The sequence below is a fragment of the Falco punctatus genome (assembly GCF_963210335.1).
Source record: "Falco punctatus genome assembly, chromosome: 2".
Taxonomy (NCBI): Eukaryota; Metazoa; Chordata; class Aves; order Falconiformes; family Falconidae; genus Falco; species Falco punctatus.
The window spans coordinates 94,422,514-94,443,382 of record NC_137581.1 but is presented as its reverse complement, the minus strand read 5'-3'; the positions used below and the strand labels follow the sequence as shown (position 1 = coordinate 94,443,382).

Below are 20,869 nucleotides of genomic sequence, written 5' to 3'. Positions count from 1 at the left end.
ATGTAAAAATAGATGTTTAGCTGGACAGTACAGAACAAAAAAGTATGAAAATAATAGGTTTTAATTACTTTTCAGACCTCTCTTGCATGCCTAAGTTTCTCACAAACAAAAATAAATACAGGCAGAAAGTTATCTTGGCATGCCCAGGTGCTAAAACAAATGTCAAAACACCTTTAGTCCTGTTTCAATCCATTAGCTGAATGGTGGAAATACAGAAAAGTGTAAGTTACTGCAAGCACTGCAGCAGTATTATTCAAGCAGTTGATACATGAGGGCCTGGAAGGATTGGAACTACTACAAGAAGTGCATGCAAAACAGAATTTATGGGATTTGTTTATATTTGCTTGGTCTTGGGAGTTAGGGGTGGGAGGGAGAGTATAAGGCAGGTATTGGAAACTCAAGTTTGTATTTCCTGTTGTATGCAAATCCTGAGAGTCTTAAAGTGGAAAAAATAATTTTTCATACAATATGTGGGTAAAGACTGGAGAGGTCTCAGTAGTCAGAATTTTATCTTCAAACCTGAATCTCAGTCTCAGACACCCTATTTTCAAGTCAATCTTCCTGCTACTTGTCTCCTAGCTGACTTACATCATGAGAGGACCTGTCAGCTGCTAAAAAAGAAGCAATCTGGGTAAAATGCAAGTGGTGCAATAATTTGTGCACCAGCTTGGCTCCCTCATGTGGGAGAAATCAGAAACATCTTTGTGATGTGGCAAAACGTGGGGAAAGGAAAACAAAATCAGCTAGTCTTGATGCTTGTTCATTTTGCTGTCAGTTGAACATAGTATTTTCTACCAAATTTTTCCTGATTATACTTTTTTCGTACAGTGTCATGTGTATCCTGGAATGTTAAATAGAAAATCTCAATATCTTGGCATGCTCAGGGTCACTTTCCATTGCATTTGTTGTAGAACAAAGAAAAGAATGAGAAAGATGTAGTGCATATTTTTTTTTAATTGACGTCACACACTCTTTTGGTGCCTTTTGCGTTTTGTTAATAGAAAAGTGTGTACAGCCTACAGTTTGAATCCTGTTGTTAGTCACAAAATCACTGTGTTCACTTTACCTTTACTGGGATGCTCTACATTTTCCATGGATGCATATGCCAGTAGTTGTGCAGTTGGAGCTGATGTTAAACATTCTCTGTTAGTGTGAATTCTTCTGCCTCCGATGGACTCTGGACCGTCTTGGTCTAACACTAGTGCTTACAATACCTGGAAACAGATGGCTGGCACAAACAGGCTGTCATGAAACTTGAGTTTCAACACAGTTTTCACTGAAGCATTTATATCTTTCTCTAGATGTAAATGAATGTGTGACAAATACACACAGGTGTAACCTCCATGCACAATGTCTCAACACGGAAGGATCATTCAAGTGCAAATGTAAGCAGGGCTACCGAGGAAGTGGATTTGATTGTGCTGGTGAGTATCACTGGATGACAGGAATAGTGCTATGTTCTTTTTCTCTCATAATTGGTGCTTATAAGGCATTTTCTAGGAAATGTTATGCTGAACAGTACTGCAATACCAACCAAGCAAGACCTGTCCACAAAGTAATGTATTAATTGTACGAGTCATTGCATAGTTAATACAGGTATTATTTGTTCAAATTCATTTTGCCTATGAGTCCCAAGTCTCATAGTAGCACTAGGTATCGCAAGCAGAAAAGAGAAGAGAATTTGTCCTGAAGAAACAGAGAAAATAGCTTTAAAAAGTCGACTTTTCCTTTAACTCCTACAGCTAGCCTCTTGGAGGGCTGTGCAGTCCCTGTCAGAAGAGTGTCAAGATAACAGCAAAAAGTGAGAGGTGGGAGGAAAGCCATGACTTCTGTGCTAAAATATTTTCATTCACATTTTGCCATCGTTTGTCTATTGAATATTGAAGACCTCCTATAAAGATATCATTGCCTGGCTCTAACTGAATGTGACCCTCCTAGAAGAAAGAAAGAAAGGCAGTTCTTGTCTTTATGTTTGAAATTAACCTTTTTATTTAATACCTTTATTAAACCTAGCAGAGGTTTCTCCTGCAACGTCATTAGAAATGTTTTCCTCAGGAGGACATCTGAGCTCCTGCTCAAAGTTTTTGAGTAAAAGACGTTGTGAAAACATTTTAAAAGTCCTTGTCTATAGCAGATGAAGTCTACATAATATATAAGCCTTTTTTTCCTGGGTCTTTTTCAAGTAACCCTTGATCAGATATGTATTATGATTATACCTCATGGTCACAGATGTTCCAAGTCTCTTATTATTCATGTTTCTACTCCCATTATAATAGTAATTGAAACCTCCAATATCACACTGGTAAGTTAAAACCCTCATTAAGTTTATACTTACAGTAAAAAATGTTGACTTTTGACAATAAAAGCTAAACACACAAAAACCTGACTGGTACTGAAAGGTTTGCTTTGGACACAGACTGCCATGGCAGAGATGTTTAGAAAGTTCTTCATGCTCAGATTCAATATTATGAACCAGTTTCCTTGCTAGGCCACATCCCTGGTGATATGTCACTGCAGCTTACCACACTAGAAGGGTGCGCTGGGGTTTAAGACCTGACTGAATATCAAAGCAAACTGACATGGCACATCTTGATATGGTTCTGTTAAAACAACACGTACCACAGCTGAAATGTTAAACAAATACATCTCTAAACAAAGAGATCTGGGTTTTTTGTTGTTGTTTTTTTCTTTGTAATGAGAAGCTGAAAATTTCAAAGGAAAATCTTTTGACCAAGTGTGTGTATAAAATGTTGTTTCTTCAAGCAGAAACAATTCAACAGGAATGTTTGTTTGAATATGAACAGAGGAAATATTTTAGGTTGTGGAGAGACTATGACACATTTTTAATGCCTAGGCCTGTAAAAAACTCATTGCTGAAGACTGGTGATTTCTATCTTCTCACTGGTGTTTCTATTGAATTTTTGCTCTCTTTATGCATATTTCCTCATGTCATGTTTCCAATTACCAAAGTCCACTATTTGTTTAGAAGAGGAAGGACCTGTGCATGCATAAACTTAATAGAACACACTGAATTAAAGAGATTTAATACAACAGAGGGTAGAGGAATAACACACAGTAATGAGAGAAATCAGAGCCATAGGCAGGTCAAAAGGCAAGGGTCTAGCTAGAAAGGTGTATACAGCAAGGGGAGGGGGGCGTGGGGGGAACCAAGTCGGTGGTAGGTAAAACTTGAAAAGCGCTGGTGCTAAAAAGAGACTGGTTTCTCTGGTGGTAATTCCCACACATACATCTTTTTTTTAAAGGGAACAGATGGAGGTTCTTTCAACCTTGAATGTGTCAATAGTTGATTTTTACTGCAGTCCTCAAAGAAGTCTGACCAATGTAACTGATGTGGGCAGGACATGCATTTTGCTATTGGAGCAAATGTTTTTTCAGACAGCAACACAAACACCGATTACATATACAAACCTAAACTGAAACGCTAAGTATTCTCTGTGTCATATGGAAATTGTGGAAAATGTTTGGCTTTACTGAAGCCAAAGGAAGTTTTGCTATTGGGTGTAATATGATGGGAACACTATCCTGGGAATTTGGGTGCTGGAGGCTGTGCCAAAGGAAGTTTTGCTATTGGGTGTAATATGATGGGAACACTGTCCTGGGGATTTGGGTGCTGGAGGCTGTGGCTACACATTTCTTTTGGCGGCAGCAGCTGCAGCTCCTACAGCCCATCTCAGCTCCCAGCAGATGGGCCTGGGGTTAGGCTGCAACTAAACTAAATGCTGCTTAAGTATGTTCTCAGTACTCCAGATAATTATTCCCATAGGGTGGGAATTCCATTTTCACAGGGAAGCATTATTTCTTTATAGCAATTGTCTCTAGTACATAACAAACTGGCTACCATGGCAGCAGTATTAGCTTTTTATAATAAATGGAAAACGTTGTAATAGATAGCTTTGGTTTCAGAGTATGAAATGCAAGTAACTAAGCACATTGTTTACGATGAAACTTCTATGGCTACATCTCCTCATGCTGCCAAATAACCTAATAAGTGAAATAATGTAAAATTCACCTTTGCACAGAAGGTGGGGGAAATACTTTAATTTAATTTGTATGTCAATATACTAACTTAGGAGAAAGCTGCTGGAGCATCAGGCTGCAAACAGTGCTGCTTGTATGCATATGACCTGTGATTGTTCAGCCTTTGGCCATTTAACACTCCTACATGCATGAAACTGCAGGGCTGTCAGCCTGACCTCGATGCCAGGGAAGGTTACAGAGCAGGTCATCCTCAGTGCCGTCACATGGCACGTGCAGGACAACTGGGGGATTAGGCCCAGCCAGCAGGGGTTTATGAAAGGCAGGTCCTGCTCGACAAACCTAATCTCCTTCTACAACAAGATGACCTAGTGGATGAGGGAAAGTCTGTGGATGTTGTCTACCTAGACCTTAGTAAAGCCTTTAACACCATCTTCTACAGCATTCCCCTGGAGAAACTGGCTGCTCACGGCTTGGACAGGTGTACTCTTCGCTGTGTTAAAAGCTGGCTGGAGAGCTGAGCCCAAAGAGTGGTGGCAAATGGAGTTACATCCAGCAGGCAACTGGCCACAAGTGGTGTTCCCCAGGGCTCAATACTGGGGCCAGTTCTGTTTAATGTCTTTATCAACGATCTGGATGAGGGGATCGAGCACACCCTCAGAAGTTTGCAGATGACACAAAGTTGGAGGGGAGTGTTGATCTGCTTGAGGGTAGGAAATCTCTGCAGAGGGATCTGGACAGGATGGACTGAGGGGCATAGGCCAGTTGTGTGAGGTTCAACCAGGCTCAGTGCCAGGTCCTGCACTTGGGTCACACCAGCCCCACACAGCGCTACGGGCTGGGGCAGAGCGGCGGGGAAGTGCCTGGTGGGAAAGGGCCTGGGGGTGCTGGCTGACCCCGGCTGAACATGAGCCAGCAGTGTGCCCAGGTGGCCAAGATGGCCAACAGCATCCTGGCATGTACCACAAACAGTGTGGCCAGCAGGACTAGGGAAGGGGTTGCCCTCCTGTACTCGGCACTGGTGAGGCTGCACCTCAAACACTGTGTTCAGTTTTGGGCCCCTCACTGCAAGAGGGATGTGGAGGTTGCTGGAGCGTGTCCAGTGAAGAGCAACAAACCTGATGGAGGGTCTAGAGAACAAGTCCTGTGAGGAGCAGCTGAGGGAACTGGGGTTGTTTAGTCTGGAGAAGAGGAGATTCAGGGGGGATCTCACTCTCTACAACTACCTGAGAGGAGGTTTCAGGCAGGTGGGAGTAGGTCTCTTCTCCCAGATAATTAGCGACAGGACAAGAGGAAATGGCTTTAGGCTATACCAGGGGAGGTTTAGATTGAATGTTAGGAAAATGTTTTTCACTGAGAGGATGGTGAAGCATTGGAACAGGCTTCCCAGGGAAGTGATCGAGTCATCATCCCTGGAGGTATTTAAAAAACAGTCACCATGTGCTTGGCGACATAGTTTAGTGGTGGACTTGGTAGTCCTGGGCTAACGGTTGGACTTGATGATCTCAAAGATCTTTTCCAACCTAAATGATTCTATGAAACATTGGAGGCTGTTCCTAAACTGTCTCTAGCACACATTTCATTTGAGAATTCAGAGAGTTGTAATCTTTCAAATGCTCCCTAAAAGGGTCCTAGCCATTTCCACATCTGGCCTCTGTCTTGCTGCAATCTGTTGCTGTTCTCAGGTTCATGTGTTTCCTGATTTCCTATTGTGCATTGAAAAACCACATTTCCCTCACCACATGTTTCTTATGCATATTTCAGCTTTTATTTAAGAATAGAGTCTCACAAGGTTCCATAAGCAATTAAGATTCCTGTGGGGAAAATTAACCTATTTTTGATTCACTTTTTTGTTAGGAAACTACAAAATATCAGGAAAAATCAGTACTAACTTAAAGCCTACAACCTTCAGGTGTCACTAAGGAACTCGACAATGACACTTTTGTTATTGCCTGGCTGGAGGCAGAGGTTACAATTCTTCTTTATGCTTTGCTGAATATCTAAATGGCAATGCAAAGTCATGCCAACTCTCTCTGTGCCTCTTGTATTATTCATGTTCCTTTTTTGCTCAAAGAGGAACCCCTAAGACGCATATATAATTTTGCTTTCTTTTTAACTTGCCAGTCCTGAGAAAAGTTGGATTTGACATAATAAAATTTCAAAGCTTAAGAAGTGATTCTGGTCATATCACTGGTGAGATTCTTACAATTCAAATCAGTATGGAGCCAAATACTGTTGTCATCCTTTAACGAACAGCACTTAGGCTTTGGTCAGCTCACATTTCCTACTGGAAGCATTGCTGGCTGGTGTAGTCATGTATTAAGCACAGTGTGGCATAATAAACTTGCACAGATTTTTCAAAACATCCTTCCCTGTGTAAGATGGTAAGAATTTTAGAAATGAAACAGGCTGGGACATCTACCAAACATCATTGGTAGGTGATATTCAGTGGTGCTTAGAAGAGAATAATAGTGTAGAACCTGTGTTTTAACCTATCTATGAAAGCTTTCAGACTCTCTTAAGACTATCTAAAAGAGGTTGATAACTTACAGAATGATTTTTTTAAACTATTTCCTGCTTATCTATTTTTTACTCACATCTGCAGACTCCCCCTAAATGTGGTAAATGGTTGTCTGTATCCCTCATCTCCTCCCCAGCTTTTACAGACAGAAGGTACAAAGAGCTACAAAAGGATTTTAAAGCCAATCTCCTAGGCTTGTCTCTCACCAGGTTTTTAAACGTATTGCTAGGTGTGAAGGTGGAAGCAGCGCAGTGCCTGCTGGAGTGCAGAGCAAGCTATCTCCTACTGCAACCTACTTAGGTTCAGAGCCCCAGCCAGCACTGGCTGCAGTCCCAGGATGTGTGGGAGGAGAACGGGTCACTGTCTGTCCCTGTCCTGTATCATCCCCTGAGTATTTGCCTTTACACAATGCAGCACAAAACAGGGGGTTGGCATCTGCACTCTCTATTTTTTCTAACTCAACTTTCACAGCTTGGTCATTAGACATCCTACACCAAGTTGTTTCTGTGATCTTACAATCTTGTACAGCAACTGATGACAGAAAAGACTTACTTCTAGCCCTCACCTGCCTTTGTTTTTCCAACTCATGTTTTAATTCTCTCTAATTCAAAGCAAAGTTATTTTCATAATAGGGCAATAAACACAAGCTGTATAAGAGCAGGAGGAATTAATCTGTTTCCTGATAGAAGGTATGTAAAGAAGAGCTGGGATGAAATGCACTACATTTCACTTTCCAAAATTCTCTATGTAGTCGCGTGGACAGATAAATGCACAAATGTTTGTGAGCAACACCTGTGCATTTATATGCATGTCTTGGGGCAAAGAAAGGGTCCTGAAAAATCACTGCCTCAGCTGTAGCACCCCATGTTGCCAGAGAAGGGGAGCTGTTCATTCAGGCAAGTCCACAGGCAGTGGATTCAACAGAACAGAGTTTAAGGTGGTCTGTCCTTATGCTGGTTTATTCCTCCTGCAATTTATGGGTAGACATAAAAAGCCTCAAATGTACACCTCCAGCTATTCTAAAGCTGAATGCAGATTAGAAGGATACTAGTGGTATATTCTAAAATATGCTTGGTGTCTAGTCCCTCTGTGAACCCATGAGCATGCAGATTTTCATATTGCAGCAGCAAACTGGAGTCTGCAAGCACTTGAGGATTTATACACTTTCACCCCCCTATTTTTGTCACTTCTGTCAGCTGATTTTCAGCTTACCTCTGCACGTACAAGGAGATTGGTATTTTAGCACCACAGAGGTTATTATGTTGAGCTCTAAGAATTTTTCATTTCACTGGGAAGACTTCAAAGCAGAAACTACAAGCAGATGTTCAGGTTTGCTGAGCAGTCAGTCCTGGCTTGAAAATCTCCACAGCCTCTTTATTAGCAGCCTGAAGTTTCTTGTTACTGATTGTCAAGAGGAAAATTGGAATGACACTTTCCTGTTAAATTTTATTGCTGCATTCTGAGTTTAGACACAGAGAACCTTACATCTTTCATGGTATCACTCTCCAGAGGAAAGGCTCACTTAGGGGACTATTAATGAAGAGTTTACTTGCAAGTATCTGACAAGCAAGGCTTGTTTTATCCAAAGGAAAAGAAAATCAGTATCTTCAATTTTGATTTAATTTTTTAATTGGCATCTGTTTACTTTACTATTCCAACTGCAGCCTCAAAAACCCTGAATGCTCCAGTGAGCACACCAAGACAGTCTGATTCTGCTCCTGGGATACTAAGTAGCATGTAGTTGCATTTGCCATAAATAAAATGTGACAGATTGACAGTGACAAGATTGTATTTTCCAGGAGTGAATATAAATTCAGGGAAATTTCCCCTTTTCCTACTAGACTATGGTTCTGTTTTATTAACCAATGTTTTTTCTTCTGCTATATTACTGTGAAAAGAAACACACAGAAAGAAGCACTACAAGGTTACAAGTCCAGTCCATCTGTCCCAAAGTACTACTATAAAATTTATATTATTGCAAAGTGAGGAGCAAAATAGGAACATATTCTTGCCCTGATAATGCAATCACTAGACAGAAAACAGAGGGAAATAAAAATTGCTGATTTCACCATTTGCAATCTAAAAAGTCTGTAGGCACTGTAGCATCAATACTGATCAAGACTCAAAAATAGGAAGCAATATACAAGGCTATTCTGACCCACTGGTGGAAATAGTCTCCATCTACAGAAGAGCTTTTGTACAGCACTTTGGAACTGCTCAGCCCTCGTTATTTCCTAGGTATGTCGCTGTCGGCAGCTTATAACATGGTTGTGCTATCCTACCTGCCAGTCCTTCTTCCCCACCCACAAAGATTCAGGCTGTGACCAGCACGAGAGGACTGAGTACATAATTGTATACTGACCAGTCACATCATAACAGTCATGAAATCCTGAGTTGATTCAAAAGCCTCATTGCCTCAAGCCTCAAAGTCCATTGCCATGGATTTTAAACCGCAAAGACGCTCCCTTCCTCAGTAGCTCTGGTACTATGACAGGTAGGGACTTGGAGAATTCTAGTGGAATCCTTATGGTGGGATCTGATCACCTCATAAACTAGAACTCCTCAGATTTATGTCTTCTCTAAAACGTGCGTATTTGTTACACAAACCCTTCCAGACCTAGTTTTGGCACAGTGGTTTTCCTTGACTGATGTTCAGCAGCAACTCGTGTTGCTGATAAAAAGCAACACCAGCAGTATTGCTGTAATTTCTCCTTTGAATTTGCTTTGTACTGTACACATACCTTGAGCAAACTGATCCCAAGTAGTCCTGGCTTTGACCCTCAGTTATGATTTGGCCATCAGCACAAAGAACCATCAGTCTTTGTCAGATGACAGAAGAGTACATCTGGAAGGGACTAAAAAAGATCAGTTAGCCTGGTTTTTTTCTCTGAGGCAGATCATATCCAGTATATTAATGACAGATTGTAGCCTAACTATTTTTTAAAACTTCTAGTGATATAATCTAATAATCAAATAATCTAAGTGGCTTGCTCCTGTGTTTTACTACCCTATAGCAAGAGTAGTAAGTTTTTCATAATATGTAACTAAAATCTCTCCTCATTTCATGTAAACTGATAATTTTCCCATCTTAAGAGAACATGGAGAACAGCTGGCCAACATACTGTCTCAAAGGAGCACTTTGTGCTGCTACTGGGTCCCGCCACTGGTGGACAACCAATCCTGCCTCCCCACATCCCTAGAAATGCATCTTCAAATGGTTTCCTGTGACAAATGTCCCTCATTCAAGCATCCAAACACAATCTGATGATTGTAGAGAGAGAAAACCTGAGTTTTAAAAGAAATAAAAAGCTTGTGTCTTGGAACTTAATACACTGACAAGGAAAACATGACTTGAAAATCCAGGTTGATATGTAAATGTAAAAATGTCCTCTTACCAATGAACGTTTTGAAGTTTTTGCCTGGCTATAGAGGGTATTTGACTTCATTATACCTCATAGAAGGGAAACCCCCAAATTTAGGTTTTTTTTCTTTTGTTTTACAGATTTGAACAATCTCAATTGATTTTTACCCCACTATTAAGTTTTTATCTTCTGGCAGCCTTTGTGTTTCTGAGCAGAATCCAAAGTTGCAAGATCCTACAAAACTGGTTATCTTTTTAGTATTTTGTATCCAAGAGGAATAATAAAATAGTAAAAATCTAATAATAATAATTTGGCATTCTCGGATGCCTCTGAATTTGTGCGGTTTACACCTTAGAATTGAATATCCCTTAGAGCTAAATGAAATATGACGGAGCAGCTTGATGTATCTTCTCTCAAAATACACTCCATTTCAGTGGCTTTCAGCCTGTCATGCAAGGAAAGTTAGACCAGAGAAGTTACACAGGAATCCAAATGAGGTTATGATGGAGGGTCGCTTTGGTCTTTTCACTGTAACTCAAACAGGGGGTTGGCTATACAACAGAGCTAAACATGTGCATGCGTATTCGGTTCTGTGCGGACTGAACTTACAGTAGAGCATTTGGCTCCCACTTATAAATGTCATTGCTGAATGATTCCTTAGATGAATATTTAATACTTTCTTCTTGGTTCTAGTTATCCCTGAAAAGTCAGTGAAGGAAATTGCAAGAATCCCTGGGACAACTAAGGACACAATTAAGAAACTTCTCACACATAAAAACAGCGTGAAAAAGCATGAAACAATTAAGAATGCGATCCCAGAAGCAGCTGTGACACCATCTTCTAAGACCCACTTGCAGTTACTGGACTATGAAGGTGGCATTGATCTTGGTAAGAGCTACAGGGAGGAAGAGAAAGAATGTGAAGCTACTGCAGAAGAGGAGGCAGAAGAGTCAGATGAAGAAGAGAAGGAAGATTTTGAGAATCAAATTGACCATGAGCAAAGCCTTAGAGGAGATGTCTTTTGTAAGTTTCTTAATTTTTAAAAAATCTGGATTCAATGTAAAATATATAAGCGTATATATAAAAATATATATAAACACTAACAAAATAATCACAAAACATTATAGCCATTTTAATCAGAATTTATTTACATTATTTATTTATTTATTTATTTACAGAAGATTAAAAGTAACCTAACATACTGACTGGTGAGACTAAAGGCACGGAATGTCCCCGTTAGGGGAATCTGTCTGTTGTCAATATGAGCAGAGAGGGAGTGCATCATCCTGACGGGCGCTCTGCAGGCTGTGCTTTCAGAGCAGCTTAGGCATAGCACATAGTTTATCCCCATTTTCTTCACAGAAGCCCTAGCAAAACAAGATACTGTGCTGCTTCATTACAAGTAAGAATAATTAGCTTTGACTTGTGGCAGGGATACTGGTCATCGTAAGTAGTGTGCATGGTTCAGAGGAAAAACATAGACTGTGGTGTCCTTGTGTTTCAAATCATATCAACCATATGATAGGCACCACTGTTGTTCATGTCATTCCCAACAGAAAAATAACTACATGAATCACAGAGTGTTTGGGTTTTTAGAGTTTATCTGAATGGACACACTCAAATTTAAAGTATTTGATGGTATTTGAGCTGGAGTCTTGCTTAATATCTGACATTAGTCGTTTATCAGGAAGAATGACATAGTCTGCTTTCAGGTGTTTCCTTCCAACTATTATCTTGTATGCCATGCAATTCCTTGCTGTGCTTTTTAAAGTTTTCAGATGCACTTTAATTGGTTTTTAGTACATCTGGCTCAAACCCTCTTCAAGGTAGAGGCAAAACCACGTAATATGAAAAATACACCCTGATTTATTATACTCATTCATTATACTTTCTCTTTTCCAATGTATAGAAAAATAATGAAAACAGTAACTGCAATTATGCACCATATTTCATAATGATAAAAATGAACACAAAATAAGTTAGAATTCAAATTGTTTCTATTTGATTTGAAGACACATAATTTTTTAAAAGGAAAGATAGTTTTAAAGTCATCTGGAAAAAACGATCTGTAATATTACTACTGTAAGAAAGCCAAGAAAAAATGTGATTATTCACCTAAATACATTTGAGAATACAAGCTTCTTTACCAAAGGTATGCTTATCCTAAAAGTATTTTTTTTTTCAGTTTTCAGTGGTAATTGGCCTGTTTCAGTTCAGGCTAAGGATGTATATTAACATTGCTTCCCCAAATTATGCTAGCAAGCTGATAAACAGAGTGAAGTCAGGTCTTTGTTCACCAGCCTCCTCTTTCCCTGCAAATATTAACAGTGAGTGCTTATGGCATATTTTGAGTTTGCTGACAGTACCAAACTAGGGAGAGCGACCCATAGGCTGAAGGGCAGCGCTGCTATTAGGAGAGACCTGGCCAGGCTGTGGAAACGAGCTGACAGAAACGTTATCCAGTTCAACAAAACCAAATGCAAAGGGAGAGAAAAGCCTTGTGCAACATTACGGACATGGGATGACTGCTTAGGAAGAAGCTTTGTGGAAAAAGGGAAGTGATCCTTCCCCTCCATTTGGCACTTGTGAGACCACATCTGAGGTGCCGTGTCCATTTTGGGGCTCTCCATTACAAGACAGATGAGGACATACTGGCATGAGTCTAGCAGTGCTCCACCAAGGTCAGGGGCCTGGAGGACACAGTGTATGAGGAGAGGCTGAGAGTAAAACTTTCATTTAGCCTTAAGAGAAGCTAAAGGGAGATTTTATAGCTGTCTTCAGCTATCTAATGGAAGGTTATAGGGAGACACAGATTCTTCTTGAAAATATACAGTAATAGGACAAGAAGTAATGAGTATAAGTTGGAACAAAAAATTCTGATTAGATATTGTGAAAATAATATTTTAATATGAAAGTGGACAAAAATTTGTACAGGTATGCGGAGAGGTTGTGAAATATCCATCTTTGGAGATATTCATAATATGACTGAGCTGGGCTTTGAGCAACCTCTTGATCATACTAATGACCTACAGATGTCCCTTCCAACCCACATGATTCTGTGATTCATTCTAAAATTTCAGCTGAGCATTTCAAAGCAGTTTAGAAAGTGGTGGTATCCAGTGTGTGTAGACCTGCATCCTGGAAGACACTTAGATGCCTCTTTGGTACCATAAGCATGTAAGCTCACAATTCAGGAATCAGTGACATTTCCAAAATGTCAAAACAGCTGCCACCTAGCCACATGCAAAAATACACTTCTGCAGGTCAGCTTTTAACTGGACCAAGTGGTGAAAAGTTTCTGGCTAACGGTGCCATGCCTCCAAAATTGAGGATCCTGTGCTCAGGATGCTACTCTCCCTCTGGCCAGCCACACTGAATTCATTACCTCAGCCTATCTCTTTACTCAGCCTTTCACTCCTGACAAGCTTATGACACTTCCTGCCATCTTCTAAGGATCCTTTCATATATCTCTTACCTAAAAGAGGTAGCAGGTGCAAAAGCTGAAGCCAAATTAGGGTTGAAGTTTTCACTGGATGGCAAGCTACCCTTGCAGTTCAGCATTACCATGCTGGTACTGCCAAATGCATTTGAGAGTCTCAGACCAAAGCATTAAGTGACTTGCCACAGTTCTCTCACAAGAAGCAATAAAATCCAGGTCTTCTGATGGCCAGGCTCATACTTTAACACTTAGAGAATTCTGTTTCACACACATTTCTATTCTTGTCTTTACAAAATTGCCACTACAACTGACAGCAGTGACAATTAATATTATTGCTTGAAAATACTAAAGCACTGTGTTTTATCTATATTTTTGCCTACACTGTCATTGTTCCAGTCACATTTGGCTGAATTTTCCATTATTGGTATAAGGGATTTATATGATGAACATGCTAGAGAGATTTTATTTTGCCAGGGGATACTGGCAGAAGGTTGGTGTGCTTCGTGATACAGGGATACCAGTATGCCCCAGATGTACTTTCATTAAGTATGTGAATTCTGTATTATTTATGGCGTTCTTGTTTGATACCAACTATGTAGAGGACTTAAGGCATTGTGTCATTCGCATTTTTCTTTCAGGATAGGTTGCATATATTAATTGTGTTTCCTTTCCTTTAAAATTTTCATATGCTATACTTGATCCTTGTTATTATAAAAATTCAGTCACAATTGAGGCACTTAATTGCTTGAACATTTGGCTTTAAAAACACTTTAATTTTTAATGATACTGAATGATCTTTTGGAGTACATCTTTAACTCAGACATACAGCTTGTAAATTTACACATTGGCTTTTTGCCTCCTCTGCTGATGTCTATTCAGCAGTGATTCCGTTACTAACCCATTAATTTCCTCCATATAATCCTCTCAGTTCACATAGTATCTGTGTTTTGTTATTAATATTGATACTGTTTTTCTTCCAGGGAGAGTACTTAATTAGGAAAATGGGTAGGTCACACTTTTTAGAGATGTTAATTAGTATTTTTAAATTTATGTATTATTTTATCATAGTAGTTTTACTACATAATAAATACATAAGGAGCCACAGAAAAATACTGTAGAGAAAAAGGGAATTATTATATGGAAAAGGAATTTATTAAAATAGACCAACTATCAAAATAAAGGACCTTTGTGAAAACTATTACTCACAGGGTTTTTTAAAAACAGAATAAAGACAGTGAAGCCCCCAGCATTTAAGAAATGTCAAAAATTAATCTGTGAAAACATATGTTTCTTCTTACATTGTTATACCTTATGATACTGCCTGTAATGACTTTAAATGACTGTTTTCCATGGGATCCCTACCTTGTTCAGTGTGAAGGAAGGACCTGTCCTGCTGTGAAAGGTGCAGTTTAAAAAGTAGGACTCTGTGTCCTATTGATGGCAAAAATTGCAGATGTATAGAAAATAAGAGTAAACCAAAGTATTGGAAAGCTGCTTACTGTGTGAGAAATGTCCTTTCTATACAGGGAAGGAGACACAGAGAGGTGGAACAAAGTGCTTGGTTATATAGGCAGTGACTGTACAGATGTCTCCAGACTCAAGCTAGAGGTGAACCCTGTCATTTTCTAACATTTCAGTGCTTTTCATGTACCATTTGTAATCCAGAATGGTATTGCTAACTGGAACTAAATTCCATATTCTGTACTCTTATCAGTTTATGAAACTCATATCGTGCTTAAAACACTCCTATAGTATCATGTAGCCAGCTGTGTTCATTACAGAGCCTCTTCCTTTGATAGCACCAAGAATGAGAAAAAGGTTTTGGATTATTATTTGGCAGTAGTAAAAGTGGACTGTTTCCCTTACAGGTTCTAGGCTCTTAATTCTGAACAAGAGCACTCTCTCAGATAATGAGGATATTTGCTCTTAATCTTATTCTTTTCTGATAATTAGACCACTGTGTGAGTAAATAATGTTCAGACAGCTCAGTCCACAGCTATAGATAAAAGTCTCAAAAGATGTCAGACATCTGGCAAATGTAATTCTTTCAGAGGAGGATGTGGTAGCACAGATGTGGCATATTCCTTTGAGTCTGACATAGTGATATACTGCATATATGAGAAGCTAGTCTTCATTTTACTACCTCTTATATTCTGCTTGATTTTTTTACAGTGCCCACTCTGGTTTTCTGGGGTTTTTTTATGGGCTTTGAACATCAGAGAGCAGTGTTAGAAAGACAGTGAGTACCATTTTTGTGAGAGTCCCCACATGCTGCAGTTTCAGGCACTTCAGAAATTCTGTTGCCCACAACTAACACACTTAAATACATAGGTGCTTGTATTCTGCTATATAACTGTTCCTCCAATATAGCTGCCTCAGCAAGAGCTCAATGTGATGCCATAGATGATTTATTAGAAACACAGTCCCGCTAACAGGGAAAAAAAAGGAATTAAAGCTTTAAGGATAGCACATGCATTACTGCAGATAAATAGAAGGTTACTTCCAAGCTATAAATCAAGCCATGTTTTTCAGACAAAAATGTCATTTCCAAATGCAGTATAAATAATTTTATATACAGCAGTTGGCAAAACAGAGAGGTGAAACCAAGTGCATATAAAGGAGAATTTATCAGTGTTTCAGTAAGCTCCATTAGCACCACAGTCACTTAGCAGTTGCTTACCAGTGCTTTTGTACTCTTTCTGAAGGGTGCCCATAAAACAGTGTTCCACAGACCTATTCTACTGAGCTTCTGCTTGTTAGGTTTGGGGGTTTAGCTGCTTTTTTTTTGCTTTTTTTACTTTGAACCTTTTAATGTTGCAGTTTAGTCCAAACAGCACTTTTCCAGATGTGCTCCTGAAGCTTCCTATTGCTTTCACGAGCTCATTGGCCCTTATTTTGACTTACAGACCAAGTTGAGGGTCTGTCTGCCTGGTACTTTTCAGGCGGACCTAAGCTCGCTCCAGTTGTGCTCCAAGCAAGCCAGGTGCAAGCCAGCTCCAAACAAGAAGTTACGTAGTCAAGAGTTGGTGCAACTGGCAGACCAGTGCTAACAAACCTGTTTGGCAGGCAGAGTGAACTGGTGTCTGCCTGCATTTCTAGGAGGACACTGCTGTGCACTGTACGAAAGGATATGCTTGAACCTAACTAACTGTTTTGCTATATCTTGTAGTAGCAGTCCACTATCCTCCTTTACTTCGCTATCTAAAGGTCCCCAGACAAGGGGCTCTCAAATCTCATCTATGTCATTATGCGCAGCACTCCTTGTAAGCCTGGTGTTTTTAAAGTGGAATTCTAGTTTCACGTATAAATTTGTTTCTAGATCCCCTTCAAGTCACTTTATTTAGGCACATTTATACTAGAACAGTGTCTCAATGCTTCTTTTCAGCACTACTTTCTCATTTTCTGAGGTTATTGTTAAGAAGCATTTCCAAGATTGCATGCATCCCCAGTAGTTTCAGAGTTGCTTTATGAGTCCTGTTATTTTTTAGGGAAGTACTTCCAGCCAGATAGAGCTGGCTGCGGCTGTTCTGTTTTGCAGAAGGTCTCTTTCCTTGCTGCAGTTCTTGATAATATAATACAACTGACAAACCGCATCTAACATGTCTCAGAGATTCTTACTCCTCAGAACAGGGGAAATACTTAGATACATGTTGCAGGTAGCAACGCTGAATTTCTTGCAGATGTAAGAACCTGTGTCAGCAGTAAGGTGGCTGTTCTCAGGACCAGAACATCACCAATTTATTTATGGTCAGCTCATCGCAGACATTCATAGACACAACTCGTATGGAAATCGGTGGTAGTTAGTTACCTCTGAAGGTAACTCTGAAGACCAGGGCGTTAGTTCTCTCTGCCACTAATTCCTGCTCTTAATATCAACCCATCTTACCATATAAGAGTATCATGATGACATCAACAGTTAAAAATGTATGGCACCATGATATGAAGTTTTATATGCAGAGATTATATAGTAGATAGTGCTGCAGATAAGTACATGGGTGGGCACCAGCAGTCCAGGAGGAAGGATAGACTCAGCTGTGCCTAAAGTAGGATGTTATGTGAGCTTTTGTTTTTCTTCGAGTATGTTCTTAGGGAATGTACGACAAGGCCTGCCTTTCTGCAAGTACCACTTGACAGCAGAAGAGCTGAAAAGAGAAATCCTGCCTCCTGCCTAGTACTTAGGAGGGGGTAGACTCTGGATCCTGGCTATGTCCAGTGATGGTCTGATGTAAAAGGCAGGCACATTCCAAGAAGTAAGGTTTCTTGGAAACCTTTCTGTAAGCTGTAGCTTACGGTTCCTCATAATACACAGCTGGTATCTTCCAGTAAGTGGAGAACCTGAGTGTAATGCCTAACACTGAAAACAAAAATAGATTTGGATACAAAATTTGGCTCTTTTTATGTGCATGACAGTTCTTCACTTGAAGCATCTGCAGCACTCAGCTACACCTGCATGTATATCCCTCAAAAGAATTCAAGTGTAATTCAATAACTCAATAAATAAATCATTCTGGCAGCTGCTGTGTTCTGTTAAATCACTCCACTCTTTCCAGAACTGATCATATTTTAATAGCTCTCTTCGTTTTGGCAAGAGTTTTCACAGCCTCAGCCTCTTTCACTAAGCGTGAAGCCAAGTTTATGGCATGACAGTAAACTTAACACCTAATCTCTATGTGCCTGTTCCTAAATGTGTGTATGTAGACATATATTAATTTGGAGAAAGATACATCAGTCCTTGCCTTAAGTAAGAATATTATCCAGGTGATCTAAGCAATGGTCTGGGTGAGGGGAAGGCTGCAAGGGCAACAAGAGGGGACACGCTCCTGGCAATTCATCAGAAAGCTCGTAAGATTGCATGAGTCTCCTTTCTCAGCTTAATTCAGCACCTCAGGAAGTGCCTCCAGGGCCTCTTCATTAGTATGTTTTCTCTGGTGTACACACAGAGCAATTTTTGACAGTTTTGAAGACGAGGAAAGGTTAAGTAGATGGCATGGTTTTTATAGTGCTAGGAGGCTCTGGATTGTAGTGGGTTTTAAGTATATTCTTAAAATTGAGTATGTGTTTATGACTGCGAGTATGCTGGAGCATTTCAATGGAAAGTCCTAGCTCAGTGGAACTCATGGGAGCAAACTCCCCTCTGAACAAATAAATGTGCGTGCACGTGAAAGTAATGACTTTAAAATATTTGGCATTTGTGACTTTCTGATAGCGTGTATGTTGATACAGTGCGGAGTAGGGAAAAGTAATTTCTGTTTCCGTAGCTGGCACTATTCCAATCATCTGGCAGTGCTGAGGAAGCCTGAGCTTTCCTTAGCACTGCTGCCCACATGATGTGGCTGAAAAGTGAACTTCAGTCTGTCAGGCCTTCCACTAACACCTTTTGTAAGCAGTAATCCAAAGGATCCTCCCTCACTCCTCCTCTAAAATGGCACATTTAAGCTGTTTTCATAGGTTTGTATGCATATATCATAGGTATCATCTGCATATGTGTTTGCAAAGGATAGAATCCTCTGCCAGTGAAAGCAGCCTTTCCCTTTATCTCATGTGGGATTAGTTACCTACACAGGCTCTGCACAAAGAAGTCGAGATTATCGAGTGCACTTCTCTATTAATCACTTAAAATAGTACAAAAGAAGCTCAGTCATAGAATTTTTAAAATACTTAGAGTATTTTAGAGTAAATAAGAGTTTGCAAGCTTCTATATCTTCATAGCTTATCAGACAAGGGAGGTTTTGCCTTGGTCTCTTGAATCTGCTGCTGAAAAATAGTGCTTCTTGAGTAACTCCTTTAGGTCAGTATCGTAGAGAATGCACATTGACTGTACTGCTATACTGACTCTTCCAGTTTGGCACAAGACACATCAACCAGTTTTTTACAAAGGAACTTATTCAGGGGTTTCCACCAGGACTGGTTATCAAAACATCAGGCTGTGCTTGGCAGCTGTTGCAGGGAGGGTGAGGAAGAGGTAGAGCAGTCACTGTGCCCTTCCTTCCCAACAGGCAGCAGAGTTTACCAGGTTTGCAGGACAACATGTACCCCAGCAGAGAGTACAGCTTCAGAAAAATAATTTCCTGGGAATTCTGTTACAGTAGCACCAGGTATCACTCACCTGAATACAGAGCTGCAGGCCTTTGATCCCCCAATGTTTATGACATTTACAAAGTCTCTGACATTACCCAATTTTTGAGGCTGCTGTTGGCAAAGTGCTGCCAAGCCACTGAGTTGTTGACTTCACCGTCTGGTAGAGTTCAAGTACTTTGATCATTAGTTGAAGTTTTGTAGCAAGAAAGTAGAACACCACACCAAAGAAAGATCATGTTCCACATTTTATGACCTTGTGAATCTTGTAACTCCATTGCCCACAGCTTAGAAGGCACAGTGCTGTGCAAAACAGCAATTTAAATAAAGTTTTAAAATTCAGAGTTAGTATCTAACTGGGGTTAGGAATGTGAATTTGGTGGTGGGGTGGAAAACACATACGTTGAGTTATTGAAATAAATGATGGCAAATTATGATACTTCCTTGGTATAAAGGGATAAAGTTCCATTTTCTGTTCCTGTGATGACTCAGCAACTTGACAAGTTGTTTTCCCTAGTTCCCAAGGTGAAAGAAGCAGCTGCTTTCAGCCCTCTTTTGGCACAGAGGAAGGTTCCAGTGTCAAGACCAGAGCAAGAAGGTAGATTATTTTTGTTCTACAGTATTCATTTTCCTGTGTATTATGTGTTTTCATGACAACCTATATTAGCTAAGGCAGAACCAGTTTAAAAGCCTTTAACATAAAACAAAGGTTTGATGAGCGTGTTAGAGACAGTATCTGGCCAAACCATTCTGCCAGTTCCAATGTAAGAAGCCAGTCTTATGTCCTATTCAGAACATACATTCAAAACATTTTAAAAAATCAATTAAAATTTAATTAATTTAATTAAAAATTAAATACAAGTTTATAACAATGTATAGAAAGTTCCACCACATTGAAAATTGACTTGCAATTGAATTTCACTTGATTTATTTCTCAGTCATGAAAAAATAATTTCTATTGTCTATAAAATGAAACCATGATTAGAAGAGTGTTGCATAGTATGTAACAATATGCCAAATGTCCTTCAGCGATATTCTCCTGGTTTTTCTCCTGGTCCTCTGTCAGAAGTCAATAGGAATCTCCCCTGAACAAGACTGAAGTATTTACCCTGAATCTTAAATAGCCTGGCTGTGAATTTATTATGGTTCCCCATTCATACCAGTAAGCCCTGTGGATATCAGAGTAAGATAAATCTGCTCTTTCTCATGTTAAAGAATTGTTACAAAATCAGTCAGGAGAGCGTATAAGGTCCAAGACTTGTCCATTTATGTACACAACTTAAGCTTCTGCCGTGCCTTAGGAAACTGCTTCACACACTTTCAAACAGAAAACTTCACTGCCTGTTTGGAACTGTAACAGGCTGTAGGGTGGCTCTCATCAAAGCAGAACATAAAGGCAGGTCAAAGAGCACTCCCTCTCTCCTGGTGAGAAACAGTTTGCCTGTGATGGGCAGAATCATGAAGCTGACTATAAGG

General features: G+C 39.8%; 1 protein-coding gene across 1 annotated transcript in view; it reads left to right on the top strand.

Moving 5' to 3' along the window:
* The window catches only part of EGFL6 (EGF like domain multiple 6), a 63,841-nt gene that overhangs the window by 28,239 nt on the left and 14,733 nt on the right, over positions 1-20,869 (top strand). The window contains exons 7-9 of the mRNA XM_080375731.1: positions 1,302-1,424; positions 10,573-10,902; positions 19,911-19,991. Coding sequence (XP_080231857.1) covers positions 1,302-1,424; positions 10,573-10,902; positions 19,911-19,991 — 534 coding nt within the window. The remainder of the gene's footprint in view (positions 1-1,301; positions 1,425-10,572; positions 10,903-19,910; positions 19,992-20,869) is intronic.